At 45.4% G+C, this 17633-nt stretch overlaps 1 protein-coding gene across 1 annotated transcript in view; it reads right to left on the bottom strand.

Moving 5' to 3' along the window:
- LOC124802478 (polypeptide N-acetylgalactosaminyltransferase 2-like) overlaps window positions 1-16864 on the bottom strand; it is a 189847-nt gene extending 172983 nt beyond the window's left edge. The window contains exon 1 of the mRNA XM_047263286.1: window positions 16527-16864. Coding sequence (XP_047119242.1) covers window positions 16527-16864 — 338 coding nt within the window. The remainder of the gene's footprint in view (window positions 1-16526) is intronic.
- Window positions 16865-17633: the final 769 nt, after the last annotated feature.

Raw genomic sequence — 17633 nt, forward strand, 5'->3', positions numbered from 1 at the left:
CACGGTTTAACCCAGCTGGAATAGTTCTGTGTCTCTGGGCTTTATCAAAGTATACCTACTTCTCTTGTGATTTCTGAAAAGGTATTCGCTGTTAACAGCTGAAATTTATTGCAGAACTGAATTTGTCTTTTTCCTTTCTCATTCCTACTACAGATCTCATCTACATCAGTATTCCGCAAGTCATCTGAAGGAGTTTGGCGGAGGGTACTTATGGTACTGCTAACTCAGGGGCGTGTATTGTGTGTTGAAAGCGGGGACCTAGAAACGACGGAGAGGCTTCGTACCGCCGCAGCCCTCAGTGGTTCACAACCCCACAACAGGCTACAGCAGTCCACTCACCCCACCGACGCATCACACAGAACCCAGGGTTATTGAGATTTGGCCCCCAGTGGACCACCCCCCCCCCCCCCCCCCCCCGGGAACGTCTCACACCAGACGAGTGTACCCCAAATGTTGGCGTGGTAATTATGGTGTATGCGTACGTGGAGACAGTCTCTGCGCAGCAATCGCCGACATAGAACTCAAGGGTAGTCAACTTTCTTTACTTACCACCCACTTTTCTATCTCACTTTCTAACCACCCATCAATTCCACAGTAATGGTGATTTATAACGCAGGGAAGTAAAACTTATAAAGCAGAGCTGCAGCAAGTTTTAAAGAATAAAATAATAATTACCTATAAAACACTTTTTTCAAAATTTTATGAAAACCTTTTGCAAATACTTTTTAGTGCTCAGAGCCATTTGAACCATTTTTTTGTAGCGCCTGCCATTGGAGTCTGTTGAGCATCTCTGTAAATCTCTCGCGCGAACTAAACGATCCGTGACGCAAAATTCGTCTTATGAAGCTCACAAGGGGACCCTCCATACTGTAAATCACGGATTTTGATGCGCTTCCAATATGTTGTAGGCACACTTACCTTGAGTACCTGGCTATCCGGTTTTTTAGCGACGGGCCTTGGTTTTTGAGAAAATCGATTTTGAAGTTCATTGTGCGGTTTGTCTGTGCGTAACATTACGTATGAACAAGTCAGTGTAGCGCAGTGGTTAAGATTCAGGGCTACCACGCTGGAGGTACTGTGTTCGAATCCTGCTTTTGTACTTTTGGTTTTGGTTTTTTTTTTTCAAAATTGACCGAATTTTTTAATTTTTCAAAGAATATCAACAAACAGTGTAATGTGTGCAAAAGTATAAAGATATATTCAGTTATTAATTTTTTCTGTCATACAATATTATAAAATCTTATTTTTCATCGTCCACATTGCTTTATGTGCCAGATCAATATTATGGGTGATACTTCTCAAAGAGAGAATTACATAATGCAAAAATTCTTCGCACAACAGTTTTGTGAACTTCCCGCATTTCGTGCAGGACACGACGACGTTTCTGTATTTCCCACTTAATTCGTCTACTAGTTTTTGAACGTTAGGACCAAATTTTCCGGACGGTTCTTGCATACATAAAAAATATGGGAGCAGGATTCGAACACGGTACCACCAGAACGGTAGCCATGAACCTTTACTGCTGCGCTACGCTGACGTGCTAGGAATATACGTAATGTTACGGGTATACAAAGCGCGCAATGAACCTCAAAATCGATGTTCTCAAAAACCAAGGCCCGTCGCTAAAACCCCGGATAGCCAGGAACTCAGTGTAAGTGCCTCTACAACATATTTGAAGCACATCAAATCCGTGCCGGTCTGGCATCTGCTTTTCCTACTATTTATTTTATGTGGTCAATCCACTTAAGGTCGCTCCGGATAGATGTTCTAGATAGCCCCTGATATTATACGCTGGCTACTGTTTCCAGGAATTTGTCAGCAATAGTGTAGGTGTATAAAAGTGGATTTCTTTTCCTCCGTATGCGCAATATTAACGTTCAGGGGAGACAGTCAGTCCCTGCACCCTCCATCAGTTCTTTGTAGGTCGTTGTGTATATCATTGCTGTCCTCTGGCGCCTTGTATCTTCTGGACGTTCTTGTAGACAACCACACCACCTGCGAATAGCCTTGAAGAGATTCCGACGCATTCTACTAGATCATTTAAGTACACTGTAATCAATAATGGTCCTATCACACTTCCTTAGAGCACTCCCGAAACTATTTTTGTCTCTGTCTATTTTGTTCCATTAAGAACGACTAATTGAGTTCTATCTGCATGGAAGTCTTGAATCCAGTCACAAATATGGTCTGATATCGGACATTTTCATTTATTTATTTTCACTGTTCGGCACTGCGCGGCAGTATCGAATGCCTTCCTGGAGTCCAGGAACACATCAGCTTTAACGCCGATGTTTATAGCGCTGTTGTGGATCTCATGAAGTGAGTTGACTTTCGTAAAACCTATGCTTGCGGAATGTCTGTTATTTCTACAGGGGTGATTTTCGTTCTCCAGAAACCTCATAATATCGATAAATGAATGTGAAACATGTTCTGCAGAAACCGTCTGCCATTTCTTCCCCTACTACCGTGTTCCAGTCTCGCATGATTACAAGATTATCATTACCCTTTACACACAATGGCCTAATAAATCAAAAACAGTTACGATATAAACAAACATTAATTGAACAAAAATGCATTCTGATTCTCAACCGTAAATAATGTTTACTATTTGCTATTAAATTTAACCGGTGTCTCCACGTAGCGCTATTCTCGAGTGTGAGCCATCAGACGGCCGTCGCAACGGTACAGTCGGTGTCAAGCAAAGGTCAGCAGGCGGCCTCACGCCGGCCTGTCCTCCCGTTTGGGTAAACCGCTGAATGTGAAGGCCGCCGTCAAAGCGCTCTGGTTCCTTCACTGCAGGTGCGAAGACAAGGGGCCAGCAGATCAAGAGTGGCGCTCATATTACCGATAGATCTTCCAGATTTTGATATTGCCGGCCTGTGTGGCCGAGCGGTTCTAGGCGCTTCAGTCTGGAACCGCGCGACCGCTACCAGTCGCAGGTTCGAATCCTGCCTCGGGCATGGATGTGTGTGATGTCCTTAGGTTAGTTAGGTTTAAGTAGTTCTTAGTCCTAGGGGACTGATGACCTCAGATGTTATAAAGTCCCATAGTGCTGAGAGCCATTTGAACCATTTTTATATTGCGTAGGAACCTAGAGTAAGGGGATTTGACCAAGTTTTCCTCAAGCCGCTTCAGGCGAGTAATAGGACTTCCCTTCCAACAAGGACAAAGCCTTACTTTTTACATTCTTTCCAACTTTTGTGTCACTCTGTGCCCCGCCTGTAACGAACACTAAATCGAAGGTTCCAGACTGAAGCGCCTAGAGCCGCTCGGCCACACCGGCCGGCACCATCACTACGCGTTATTCGGTTCCTGGGTAGGTGTTCTTTAAACAAAAAGTTGCCAGCAAGCATACTGTTAAATTAAATAGTCTCCTTTACCTTCCTACATCTACTACCAGCCTAACTACTAGGTTTTCCACGTAAATGAGACAATATTTGTTTCATCTTAAATACCTTAGGTTTTTAAACTATCTGCGTGCATTTCTAAAAGCCAACTGCAGCATAACGATTAAAATTAGTGCACTTTTACATCTTCTAGTCTTCACATTTCATTTGTGCACAATGTTACTCTGTCGTTTCTAGGCCAAAATTTAATATACTGAGACACTACTTTTTTCCGCCTTTTTGTGAGAGCTTTCCTCGCTCGTTACGTCTTCCTGCCGCCTTAATTCCGTGTGCATCACGCAGAATTACAGCGGCAGGAACGACAAACAGTCTCCGTCGCCAAGCCGGTGAGAGGTCGACGAAGAGGATGCGGCGGTCAAGGCCGCGTTTCCTCCTACGCTGACCTCGGCTCCAAGGCCGCAGCGAAAGCGCCGCCTGCCGGAAGCCACGCGCGAATGACACACACCGAAAACCGGTCTGTCACGTGCCTTCCGTGTGTTTACACTGCTGCTAAGAACTGATGAGAATCCAGTCTGCTGCACGCAAAGGTAATTGGAAATAATTCCTCAAGGCAATTTAAATAAAGACAAAGAAGAAAGGAAGGAAGATTGGAGATCAATGTCCCATGGACAGAGTATTCATATAGACGGAGCACAAGCTCGGATTACGAAAAGATGTAGAACGAAATCGGTATTTGTCTGGAGGCAGTTCAAGGAAATCACACAAAACCTTCTCTGCATGGGCGGCCGAAAGTGAATTAGTACTTCGTCAGAGGGGCAGGACACGTCATCCCGAAGACTGACTTCAATACGAATCAGTTCTAATAGATGTGAACGTATTCGGGGCGATAAGCCCTCCCTCTTTTCCCCGAGAGATGCAGTTCATTTAATGGGTGACGCAGTTTACCGGAAAAATTCAAACCTGGAAGCCAAATGGAGTTTGTCGGGTTGTAGCGTACCTTTTCATGACGGTATCAGTCAGTTGTCGGAGGTGAAATTATTGTATGAATTTCGGAAAAGTAAAGAAAAGAATAGAATTATATGTCCTCTAATTCTGTGCGACTGGTCCCGGCGGAGGTTCGAGTCCTCCCTCCGGCATGTGTGTGTGTGTGTGTGTGTGTGTGTGTGTGTGTGTGTGTGTGTGTGTGTGTTTGTGTTTGTCCTTAGGATGATTTAGGTTAAGTAGTGTGTAAGCTTAGGGACTGACGACCATAGCAGTTAAGTCCCATAAAATTTCACACACATTTCAACATTTTTTTTTTTTTTTTGTCCTCTAATTTCTTCGTGGCACACGGCTCCAGTCGATGTGGCGGGCACGAGTCTCAAACAGATTTTCGTAAGGAGCTCTGAATCTGGGGAGTAGGGAGCAGGAAACCGGAAGGGGGAAGGGCAAGTTTAGTCAAAGTAGATCAGAGTGTGAAACTTGCGAATGCTTTCAGTGGACAAGGTATTCAAGTGGACTACCAGTGACGTCGTGCCAGTTTTTCAGATCGTTAGTTCAGCAACTTTGGTCAAGAGTGTTAGATTTTTATACAACAGAATTGTGCCGTGTTGTTCGCAAATATTTCTTTATTGATTCGCTCCTCCTAACTCGATTCGGCCGCTGGCCGTAATAAAAGAACTGTGCAACAACAAGAATAAAGCATCGGAACACAATTATGCACTTAAACCACATTAACATTTGTAACTTAGACCATATCATGAATATATATTATGTCACACCAAAAAATTATGCAGAGAATTGGAAGACAGTATGCTGCTTTATAGTTTATTTTAGTATACAACCTTATTTCGACTTTGTTATCTTCATCAGTACATCTGCAAACAATGGAATTTATTTATAATTTACATAATACATAATTTATAAAAAAATTATATTTGTTGTCGTACTCACGTCCTGACGTTGTAAATGGACATACGTCAACTTTGAGTAAATCATTATTGCTTTCTGCAGTTGTTGGATGTAATATATATATTTTTTCCAGTAGAGTTTTAAAGCTGTCACATAATTTGATGTTGCACGTATATGTTACTATCTCACTGTTGTAAGAATTCAAGTTTAACAGCTAATTGTTGTGGGTCGTCTATCCACGGAAATGTCTTTGATGTATGTGTAATCTCTGGCGGTATGGTTATCTATATAGGGAAAACGAATAATCAAAACACCAGAGATTACAAACACATCAGTGACAGTTCCATAGGTAAAGGACCCACAAAAAAAAAAATATCTGTTAGGAAACAACTACCTTTCAAACTTGAATTTCCACAACTGTCAGATACTTAAAAAAATCATAATATACGTGCAACAGCAACTTATGTAACAACTTTAAAACATTGCTGGAAAAAATATAATTACATCCAACAACTACAGAAAGCAATAATGGTTTACTCAAAGTTGACGTATGTCTGTCTGCAACGTCAGGACGTCAGTAAAACATCAAATCAAATTTACAAATTATGTATAATGTAAATTACAAGTAAGTACGATTGTTTGCAGATGTACTGAGCAGGGTAATAAAGCCGAAATAAGCTTATATAATGAAAAGAAATATCAAGCAGCATACCAAATTGATGTATTTCTTTACAGCTAGCGATACGTAAAGAGCAGGGCTAGCAGGGTCAAAATAGAAAACAATTTCGCACACCAGATGCAACTAGATCACTCGTACAGAGAAATGCAAGTGACATTAAGATAAATTAATCGAGAGACTAGCACGAGACTGAAAGAGATTATCGTAAGAGATTCCAAAGTAGGGGACTTCATCCACTCCAACGTCATCTTGATGGAGATCGGAGATTCATTTTTATGGTCGAGTATTCTACAATGGAATCTGGCGTGGAAAACTATTTTCTTATTGGACACTGCTTGTACTATCTTTTTTTCTTTGCATTTATTTTTGGTGCCAGTAACTGTGACAAGGAACTTAGTATCTTTGGGTTCATAGTACGTTTGATCTTGAGAATGTTAATATGCTTTACCTGATACTTTCATTCGAATTTTTCATGGTCCTCTGAGGTGGCCAGCAGCCAAAAGTCGAATCCACGCAAGAGCTTGACGAGGATGCTCAAGAAAATCAAGTGGAAGACGGCAGAAGAGTCGGATTGAGCGTCACGGAGAGGTTTTCTCTTGAAATACCAAAAACTGGCGCTTCAAGACGAGTCGGGCGAAATATTACTTCCTCCCACACACGGCTCAGGAAAGGACCACAACGTGAAAATCAGAGAAACTGGAACTCAAACGGACGCGCTATTCGCGAGTGGTACAGGGAAAGGAAGAAGAGACACAGGTACAGCAAGTATGCTCCGCCACGCAACGTAAAGTGGCTCGCGGAGAATAGATCCAGCTATAGATGTAGGACAGGTCACTTATGTAAGTGCAGCCGTGACCGCTAACCTCACATCGCTTTTATGCAAATATATGGAAATATACACTGATCAGCCAGAACATTAGACCACCTACCTAGTAGCCGGTATGTCCATATTTGGCACGAATAACAGCGACAATGCGTTGTGTCATGGAAGCAATAAGGTCTTGTTACGTAGCTGGAGGGAGTGGACACCACATCTGCACACACAAGTCAATTCCCGTAAATTCAGGGGAGGAGGGCATGGGATCTGATGCCACGTTCAACCACATCCCAGACGTGTTCGATCAGGCTCAGATTTGGCGAGATCGATTGGAAGTCGCCACTGTGTTCCTCGAACCACTCCATCACCCTCCTGGCCTTGTGAGATGGTAGATTACATTGTTGAAAAATGCCATCGCCGTCGGGAAACGTGATCATCATGAAAGGATGCACGCGGTCTGCAACCAGTGTAAGATTCTGCTTGACCGTCATCGTATTTTGTACAAGCTCCGCTGGACGCCAGATTTCCCGTAGGACGGATGTCAAGCAGCTGTTTCACCGGAAGACGACGGATTCGCGCCCTGCCATCGGCATGATGTGGAAGGTACACTACTGGACATTAAAATTGCAACACCAAGAAGAAATGCAAATGATAAACGGGTATTCATTGGACAAATATATTATACTAGAACTGACATGTGATTACATTTTCATGCAATTTGGGTGCATAGATCCTGAGAAATCAGTACCCAGAACAACCTCCTCTGGCGATAATAATGGCCTTGATACGCCCGGGCATTGAGTCAGACAGAGCTTGGATGGCGTGTACAGGTACAGCTGCACATGCAGTTTCAACCACGATACCACAGTTCATCAAGAGTAGTGACCGGTGTATTGTTACGAGCCAGTTGCTCGGCCACCACTGCCCAGACGCTTTCAAGTGGTGAGAGATCTGGAGAATTTGCTGGCCAGCGCAGCAGTCTAACATTTTCTGTATCCAGAAAGGCCCGTACAGGACCTGCAAAATGCGGTCGTGCATTATCCTGCTGAAATGTAGGGTTTCGAAAGGATCGAAAGAAGGGTAGAGCCAAGGGTCGTAAGACATCTGAAATGTAACGTTCACTGTTCAAAGTGCCGTCAATGAGAACAAAAGATAACCGAGACGTGTAACCAATGGCACGCCATACCATCACGCCGGGCGATACACCAGTATGGAGATGACAATTACACGCTTCCAATCTGCGTTCACCGCGATGTAGCCAAACACGGATGCGACCATCATGATGCTGTAAACAGAACCTGGATTCATCCGAAAAATGACGTTTTGCCATTCGTGCACCCACGTTCGTCGTTGAGTACACCATCGCAGGCGCTCCTGTCTGTGATGCGGCGTCATGGTGTCTGAGCTGATACTCCCCGCTGCTGCAAACGTCGTCGAACTGTTCGTGTAGATGGTTGTTGTCTTGCAAACGTCCCCAACTGTTGACTCAGGGATCGAGACGTGGCTGCACGATCCGTTACAGCCATGCGGATAAGATGCCTGTCATCTCGACTGCTAGTGATACGAGGCCGTTGGGATCTAGCACGGCGTTCCGTATTACTCTCCTGGACCACCGATTCCATATTCTGCTAGCAGTCATCGGATCTCTACCAACGCGAGCAGCAATGTCGCGATACAATAAACCGCAATCGCGATAGGCTACAATCCGACCTTTATCAAAGTCGGAAACGTGATGGTACGCAATTCTCCTCCTTACACGAGGCATCACAACAACGTTTCACCCGGCAACGCTGAAACGCTGATCAACTGCTGTTTGTGTGTCAGAAATCGGTTGGAAACTTTCCTCATGTCAGCACTTTGTAGGTGTCGCCACCGGCGCCAACCTTGTGTGAATGCTCTGACAAGCTAATCATTTGCATATCACAGCATCATCTTCCTGTCGGTTAAATTTCGCGTCTGTAGCACGTCATCTTCGTGGTGTAGCAATGTTAATGGCCAGTAGTGTATCTGTATTCATCAGAGAGTGCAAAGCTCTGTCACTTCACCAATGTCCAGTGTCGATGGTCACGTGCCCATTTCAGTCGTAGTTGCCGATGTTGTGGTGTTAAGTTTGACATCTGCACGGGCCGTTGCCAGCGGAGCCCCATCGTTAGCAGTGTTCGGCGCGCTATGTTTCCACACACACATGTACTCTGCCCAGCACTAAAATCTGACATTCCGCCACAGTTCTGCCGCCTACCCTGTGTTACCAGTCTGCCCAGCCTAAGACGTCAGATATCTGTGATGAGGGGTGGGCGCCCAACCCCACGATGTCTGGATGTGGTTTCATCTTGGTTTTGCCACGTATTCAAGACATTCACCACACTACTTGTCGAACATTCGACAAGTCTTGCTGTTTCCGAAATGCTCGTGCAGAGCCTCCGGGCCATCTCAATCTGCCTTCGCTCAAACTCAGATCGCGCAGCTTCCCCATTACGCACGCGGACAGCACGCTCGTTGATGCTACATGCACCGTGAGTGTGTCTGACTAGCAGGCATTGCTCGCCAGGTGACGCTGCATCGCCTCGACGGATTTATATCGGTAGAAGGTGGTTCTTGTAATGTTGTGGCTGATCAGTGTATCATATTATTATGCGTGGAGGGAACTGAACCAATTTGAACATCAATGGACGACAAAGAAGCTAGAACTCTCCATCATCATGGGTACTGATCCCTAGCTGATTAGATAAGACTAAATGTTCAATTCTGAACTCGCCTTTGGCGAGTCGCTCGCCATCCCTAGCATAACGAAGAAGATAGATAGGTCCACGCCGACTTGGATGCAGAGTGTCATTTGGCAGTAGTGGACTTTCATCAGTTCACCAATGATGCGCCAGACTATAGCAGTACCTCTGCTGCAGCAAAGGTTCTTCAATGGTAGCCCAAACTGATGGTGTTATTCGGCGGCTGTTATTTGTTGGAGCGCGGATACGGTAGCTGGGAAAAGAAACAATTTAATGAAGTCTTTATACACCGCACTGCTTCCGAGGAAATTGGAGTGATTTATTTTGTTGTGCGCTTTTTGGTCTTCATACGTCTCAATTGTTTATTATCCCAAGATATTTTTTCCTTGCATACATTGCCGAGGTACTTGCAAGGACGCAGTCGGAGGTTGTCAGCGATGAATGTTTCCAGTGTTATGGACCGATCTAGGAATTATTTAGAATCAAACCAGACTGGTATAGAGAAGCGATCAGTTGAGTCAGATATTAGTATATGAAGACCTCGGCTGTAAACAATGATTAGAGACAGTCGATGGGCAACAGTTATTGCATGCAAAGGAGGGTAAGTGATAAACTTTATTCATATTAGTTGACAGTTCCACGATAAGCCAAGCATTGGCAGGTCTGTCTCTAATTTCACATTCTCAATAATGAAAACTTTTCAGGATGTGTGCATGTAAACAGTGGTAAGTGAGAAAAACACAAGTACCAGTGGTAGCAACGTGTGCAGTGTTCATGCCACACAAGTGCTTTTCAGAGACAATTTGTACAAAACCGAGGATGATGTGTATAATTATGACTCAAATAAAGATCCTGAATATGTTCCTCAACGCAAATGTGCTTCAAAAGTTGTTGCTAATCAGCTAAACGTGAATAATTATTTAAGAAAGTAAACAACGTTAAGTTGTGACCCGTACATTGGTTGCGCGCTGTGGTATGGCGACGACAAAATTTTATACTGCGCTGATGTACAGATTAAGTTTTTGAGGTTGTTTTACTTCATTATTGGAAAAACTGGTAACGCAGATCTTGGTATCATAAACTGACACAATTCGGACCGTTCTAATTTGTATTTTTGAGAGGTACAACAAAGGTCCTTCGGTAAATCTCCCAGCAAGTAAACAGGGGGCAAGTTAATGCAAACCCATGTTAAGTACCCTCATTTTTTGACTCACTGACGCATATTCGAGAGTAAAAATGTGGACAGCATTTACAATTTTAACAATATATCGTCAGTCAATAAATATTTGAAAACAAAGACTTATCTGAGTTAAAAAATCAAAACAAATTATGTCTGGGGAAAACAAAAGAAAAAATTCGAAGGAATAGAGATGTGGACAAGCAGAAGAGTCATAAAACATCCTAGATTGACAGTTTTAAACATGGTTGTTTCTCAGGAACCATATATATTTTTTCAAACATAGGGATTATACAGCCAACCGGTTGCAAATAACTATTTGGTGCATTGGCCTAGGTTTCGACACTTACTAAGGGTGTCTTCATGAGAATAAAATTTTGAAAAACCCTATAAAATAATACATAGAAAATTAAGTATCACAAAAAAAAACAGATTAATCAAGATGACAACTGTCATGACGTACATACGTTACCTACGTAAAATTTCATCGCGAGAAAGATCTTTTAGTGTCAGGTACAAGGAACGTTTATTGGGAAAAAAGAGGAACCATTCTATTTTGCTGATCAAATGGCTCTGAGCACTATGGGACTCAACTTCTGTGGTCATAAGTCCCCTAGAACTTAGAACTACTTAAACCTAACTAACCTAAGGACATCACACACATCCATGCCCGAGGCAGGATTCTAACCTGCGACCGTAGCGGTCGTGCGGTTCCAGACTGTAGCGCTTTTAACCGCTCGGCCACACCGGCCGGCTATTTTGCTGATCATCTGTAAATTTCTAGTGACGAACCGAAAAGCACTGAAGAAATTTCTATTTTACATAAAGAAAGGTCATACCCTCGACGTACTCGAAGAACTTTAGATTTTCAAGTGTACGGTATTTCTAAGAACGAAGGCCTCATCCTCAAGAACAGTTACAATTACGTAACAATTTTTTTTTTTCAATGCTTTTAATCCACTACTCGCAGAATTTAAATTCCTCTATGTTTGGTTTGTGGGGCGCTCAACTCCGCGCTTATCAGCACCCGTACAAATTTCCAACCTTTGCTCAGTCCAAACTCGCCACTTTCATGAATGATGGTGAAATGTTGACGACAGCACAAACTCCCAGTCATCTCGAGGCAGGTGAAAATCCCTGACCTCGCCAGCAATCGAATCCGAGACCCCGTGCTCGGGAAGCGAGAACGCGACCGCGAGACCACGAGCTGCCGACAGACCAACATCGGACCACTGTCACATCCCAGTGCCCCACATATCTGAACAGTGCACCAGTCGACCAGTCATCAAATGGACACTCACAATGAGCCACTTCTACATCTACATCTACATTTATACTCCGCAAGCCACCCAACGGTGTGTGGCGGAGGGCACTTTACGTGCCACTGTCATTACCTCCCTTTCCTGTTCCAGTCGCGTATGGTTCGCGGGAAGAACGACTGTCTGAAAGCCTCCGTGCGCGCTCTAATCTCTCTAATTTTACATTCGTGATCTCCTCGGGAGGTATAAGTAGGGGGAAGCAATATATTCGATACCTCATCCAGAAACGCACCCTCTCGAAACCTGGCGAGCAAGCTACACCGCGATGCAGAGCGCCTCTCTTGCAGAGTCTGCCACTTGAGTTTGCTAAACATCTCCGTAACGCTATCACGCTTACCAAATAACCCTGTGTCGAAACGCGTCGCTCTTCTTTGGATCTTCTCTATCTCCTCCGTCAACCCGATCTGGTACGGATCCCACGCTGATGAGCAATACTGAAGTATAGGTCGAACGAGTGTTTTGTAAGCCACCTCCTTTGTTGATGGACTACATTTTCTAAGGACTCTCCCAATGAATCTCAACCTGGCACCCGCCTTACCAACAATTAATTTTATATGATCATTCCACTTCAAATCGTTCCGCACGCATACTCCCAGATATTTTACAGAAGTAACTGCTACCAGTGTTTGTTCCGCTATCATATAATCATACAATAAAGGATCCTTCTTTCTATGTATTCGCAATACATTACATTTGTCTATGTTAAGGGACAGTTGCCACTCCCTGCACCAAGTGCCTATCCGCTGCAGATCTTCCTGTATTTCGCTACAATTTTCTAATGCAGCAACTTCTCTGTATACTACAGCATCATCCGCGAAAAGTCGCATGGAACTTCCGACACTATCTACTAGGTCATTTATATATATTGTGAAAAGCAATGGTCCCATAACACTCCCCTGTGGCACGCCAGAGGTTGCCTTAACGTCTGTAGACGTCTCTCCATTGATAACAACATGCTGTGTTCTGTTTGCTAAAAACTCTTCAATCCAGCCACACAGCTGGTCTGATATTCCATAGGCTCTTACTTTGTCTATCATGCGACAGTGCGGAACTGTATCGAACGCCTTCCGGAAGTCAAGAAAAATAGCATCGACCTGCGAGCCTGTATCTAATATTTTCTGGGTCTCATGAACAAAGAAAGCGAGTTGGGTCTCACACGATCGCTGTTTCCGGAATCCATGTTGATTCCTACATAATAGATTCTGGGTTTCCAAAAACGACATGATACTCGAGCAAAAAAACATGTTCTAAAATTCTACAACACTTCGACGTCAGAGATATAGGTCTATAGTTTTGCGCATCTGCTCGACGACCCTTCTTGAAGACTGGGACTACCTGTGCTCTTTTCCAATCATTTGGAACCCTCCGTTCCTCTAGAGACTTGCGGTACACGGCTGTTAGAAGGGGGGCAAGTTCTTTCGCGTACTCTGTGTAGAATCGAAGTGGTATCCCGTCAGGTCCAGTGGATTTTCCTCTATTGAGTGATTCCAGTTGCTTTTCTATTCCTTGGACACTTATTTCGATGTCAGCCATTTTTTCGTTTGTGCGAGGATTTAGAGAAGGAACTGCAGTGCGGTCTTCCTCTGTGAAACAGCTTTGGAAAAAGCTTTACTCGTGTCATCCTCTGTTTCAATGCCATCATCATCCCGGAGTGTCTGGATATGCTGTTTCGAGCCACTTACTGATTTAACGTAAGACAAGAACTTCCTAGGATTTTCTGTCAAGTCGGTACATAGAATTTTACTTTCAAATTCGCTGAACGCTTCACGCATAGCCCTCCTTACGCTAACTTTGACATCGTTTAGCTTCTGTTTGTCTGAGAGGTTTTGGCTGTATTTAAATTTGCAGTGAAGCTCTCTTTGCTTTCGCAGTAGTTTCCTAACTTTGTTGTTGTACCACTGTGGGTTTTTCCCGTCCCTCACAGTTTTACTCGGCACGTACCTGTCTAAAACGCATTTTACGATTGCCTTGAACTTTTTCCATAAACACTCAACATTGTCAGTGTCGGAACAGAAATTTTCGTTTTGATCTGTTAGGTAGTCTGAAATCTGCCTTCTATTACTCTTGCTAAACAGATAAACCTTCCTCCCTTTTTTTATATTCATATTAACTTCCATATTCAGGGATGCTGCAACGGCATTATGATCACCGATTCCCCGTTCTGCACTTAAAGAGTCGAAAAGTTCGGGTCTGTTTGTTATCAGTAGGTCCAACATGTTATCTCCACGAGTCGGTTCTCTGTTTAATTGCTCGAGGTAATTTTCGGATAGTGCACTCAGTATAATGGCTCTCGATGCTCTGTCCCTACCACCCGTCCTAAACATCTGAGTGTCCCAGTCTATATCTGGTAAATTGAAATCTCCACCTAAGACTATAAAATGCTGAGAAAACTCTGCACGTGTTGATAACGCACGTGTTGATAACGCTGTCTCGCATGAGTACGCCGTATCTCCGTCTACTTCACCGTGTTCACACAGCACCTGGCACTGTTAACGCCCCTTAGACACTGAGATGACAAAAATGGCATGCTCACTACTATCGCGTCGGACCTCTTTTTGCGCCGCGCGGAGTGGCCGTGCGGTTAGAGGCGCCATGTCACTGATCGTACGGCCCCTCTCGCTGGAGGTTCGAGTCCTCCCTCGGCCATGGGTGTAAGTGTTGTCCTTAGCGTTAAGTTAGTTTAAGTAGTGTGTAAGTCTAGGGACCGATGGCCTCAGAAGTTTGGTCCCTTAGGAATTCACACCCACCCACACCCTCTTTTTGCCGGCGTAGTGTAGCAGCTCGACGTGGCATGGACTCATCAAGCCGCTGAAAGTCCCCTCCGGCCATGCTGCCTCTAGAGCCGTCCATAACTGCGGAAGTGTTGATGCTGCTGCAGGATTTGGTGCATGAACCGACTTCTCTCTTATGTCCCATAAGCGTTCAATACAACACATGTCGGGCGTTCTGGGTAATCAAATCATTCACTCGAATGGTACAGAATATTCTTCAAGCCAGCCGCGAACAACTGTGCGCTGGTGGCTAGGCACACTTTCATTCATAAATATTCCATCGTTGTTTGGCAACATGGAGTCCATGAAATGATGCAAATGGTCGCCAAGTAGCCGAACATAATCATTTCGAGTCAATGACCCGCTCGGCAGTCCATTCCATGTAAACACAGCCCACTCCATTATGGAGCACCACCAGCTTGCAATGTGCATTGTTAACAACTTCGGTCCACGGCTTCCTGGGGTCTGCGCCACAGTCGAATCCAGCCATTAGCTCCTAGCAGCTGAAATCGGGACTCATCTCACCAGCCCACGATTTTCCAGTCGCGTAGGGTTCAGCCGATATGTCCACGAGCTCTGGACAAGCGCAACAGACGATTCGTGCTGTTAGCAAATTGCACTCGCGTCGGCCGTCTGCTGCCATAGCCTATCAACATAAAATTTCGCCGCACTGCCCCAACGGATACCTTCGTCGTACATATCATCCCACATTCATTTCTGCGGTTATTTCATGCAGTGTTGCTGGTTTGTTAGAACTGACAACTCAACGCAAGCGCCGCGCCTCTCGGTCGTTAAGTGAAGGCCGTCGGCCATTGATTTGTTCGTGGTGAGAGGTAATGCCTGGAATCTGGCGTTCTCGGCACACTCTTGACACTGTGGATTTCAGAATACTGAATTCACTAGTGAATTCCAAAATGGAATGTCCCACGCATCTAGTTCCAAATACCATTCCGCGTTCAGAGTTTATTAAGTCCCGTCGTGCGGCCATCATCACGTCCGAAAACTTTTGACGTGAAACACGAGAGTACAAATGACAGCTCCGCCAATGCCCTGCCCTTTTATATATTGTGTACATGATACCACCACCATTTGTACATACGCATATCGCTATTTCATGACTTCTGTCATCGCAGTATGTAGTCTAACAGACCTAGTAATAAGTGTCAACACTAACTGTTGTGCACATAGTTCCGCGTAGTCAGAGCGTACACAACTTTCCCACTAGAGCGCGCCCCGCTAAGCACAACGGCGCAGGCGCAGCGCTCGTCCGTCTCCGCACTACGAGATGGCGCTGCCATAGAGACGGACCAAATTCTGCTTCCGCTGATCAGCGTATTAATATGTAACGCAGCCAATGAGATTGCTGCTAACGTAGAACCTTTTCTCCTCGCGGATCACACTGCATTTGTCTGCACCAGTCTGTACCGGTCTGCATTAGTTGGTCACCGTCAATCTGCCATTCTAAGCGTGCAAGTGGCACTTCTATCGTCTGACCTTACGGCAGAAGATAAACACGCCACGATAAGACCACGAGACACATTGCTGACACTCGCCTACTTCGTTAGAGCGACAAGTCAAATAATCTGATGGTGTGTGTAGTGAAGGTCTTACAGTACGCACACCACACTACCGCAATTTGGCGACCGTTCTACCTGTCATAAAGAATTGCATCTCGAATCAGTTACACACCCGCAAATAGAGTGTATGTGTACGAAGTACGCTGACATCCGAACACGTCTATTGGACGCTTCACTACTCTGTCAGACAGTGACAGGTGTACGAAAGAGCGGCACGAGTACTCACTGAGGGCTCCGCTCGTCGGGGATGTCGCGGTTGCTGGGCAGGCGGTCGCTGGCCTGCTGGTTGAACCTGTTGCGGGCGTAGGGGTCCTCTCCGGGCCGCAGGGCGCCCTTCTGGACGTAGGCGCGCTCGTCGAAGTAACCCCAGGCCAGCCGCGAGTCCGTGGGCGCCGCGCGCGTGCTGGCCGCCGCCGCTGCCGCCGCCGCCGCCGCAGCGGCCGCCGCCGCCGCCACCGCCGCAGCCGCCGCCTGCGGCGCCACCGCTACCGTGCCGCCGTCCTTGAGGCGCAGCGCGCGGTTCTCCTCCGGCAGCTGCTGCTGCAACATCAACCACGCCACCATCAGCTAGCGCTCTGTGTGTGCGTGTGTGTGTGTGACTCAAAAGATATCCAATATACAGAGTTATTCATAAGCACATCAGTCAGGTGTTGGAAGGTTTCTTGGGGAGTGGCAGCCTATTCTTCACGGAGTGCTGCACTTGAGGAGAGGTATCGATGTTGGTCAGTGAGGCCTGGCACGAAGTCGGCGTTCCAAAACATTCCAAAGGTGCTCTATAGGATTCAGGTCAGGACTCTGTGCAGGCCAGTCCATTACAGGGATCTTATTCTCGTGTAACCACTCCGCCATAGGCCGTGCATTATGAACAGGTGCTCGATCGCGTTGAAAGATGCAATCGCCTTCCCCGAATTGCTCTTCAACAGTGGGAAGCAAAAAGGTGCATAAAACATCAATGTAGGCCTGTGCTGTGATAGTGCCACGCAAAACAAAAAGGGGGGTAAGCCCCTGCATGAAGAACACGACCACACAGCCAGCCGCTGTGGTCGAGCGGTTCTGCGCGCTTCAGTCCGGAACCGCGCTGCTGCTGCTACGGTCGCAGGTTCGAGTCCTGCCTCGGGCATCTATGTGTGTGATGTTCTTAGGTTAGCTAGGTTTAAGTAGTTCTAAGTCCAGGGGACTGATGACCCCAGATGTCAAGTCCCTTAGTGCTTAGAGCCATTTGAACCATTTTTGAACACCATAACACCAACACCTCCGAATTTTACTGTTGGCACTACACACACTGCCAAACGACGTTCACCGGGCATTCCCCATACCCACAACCTGCCATCGG

Source organism: Schistocerca piceifrons, chromosome 6 (genome assembly GCF_021461385.2).
Source record: "Schistocerca piceifrons isolate TAMUIC-IGC-003096 chromosome 6, iqSchPice1.1, whole genome shotgun sequence".
Taxonomy (NCBI): Eukaryota; Metazoa; Arthropoda; class Insecta; order Orthoptera; family Acrididae; genus Schistocerca; species Schistocerca piceifrons.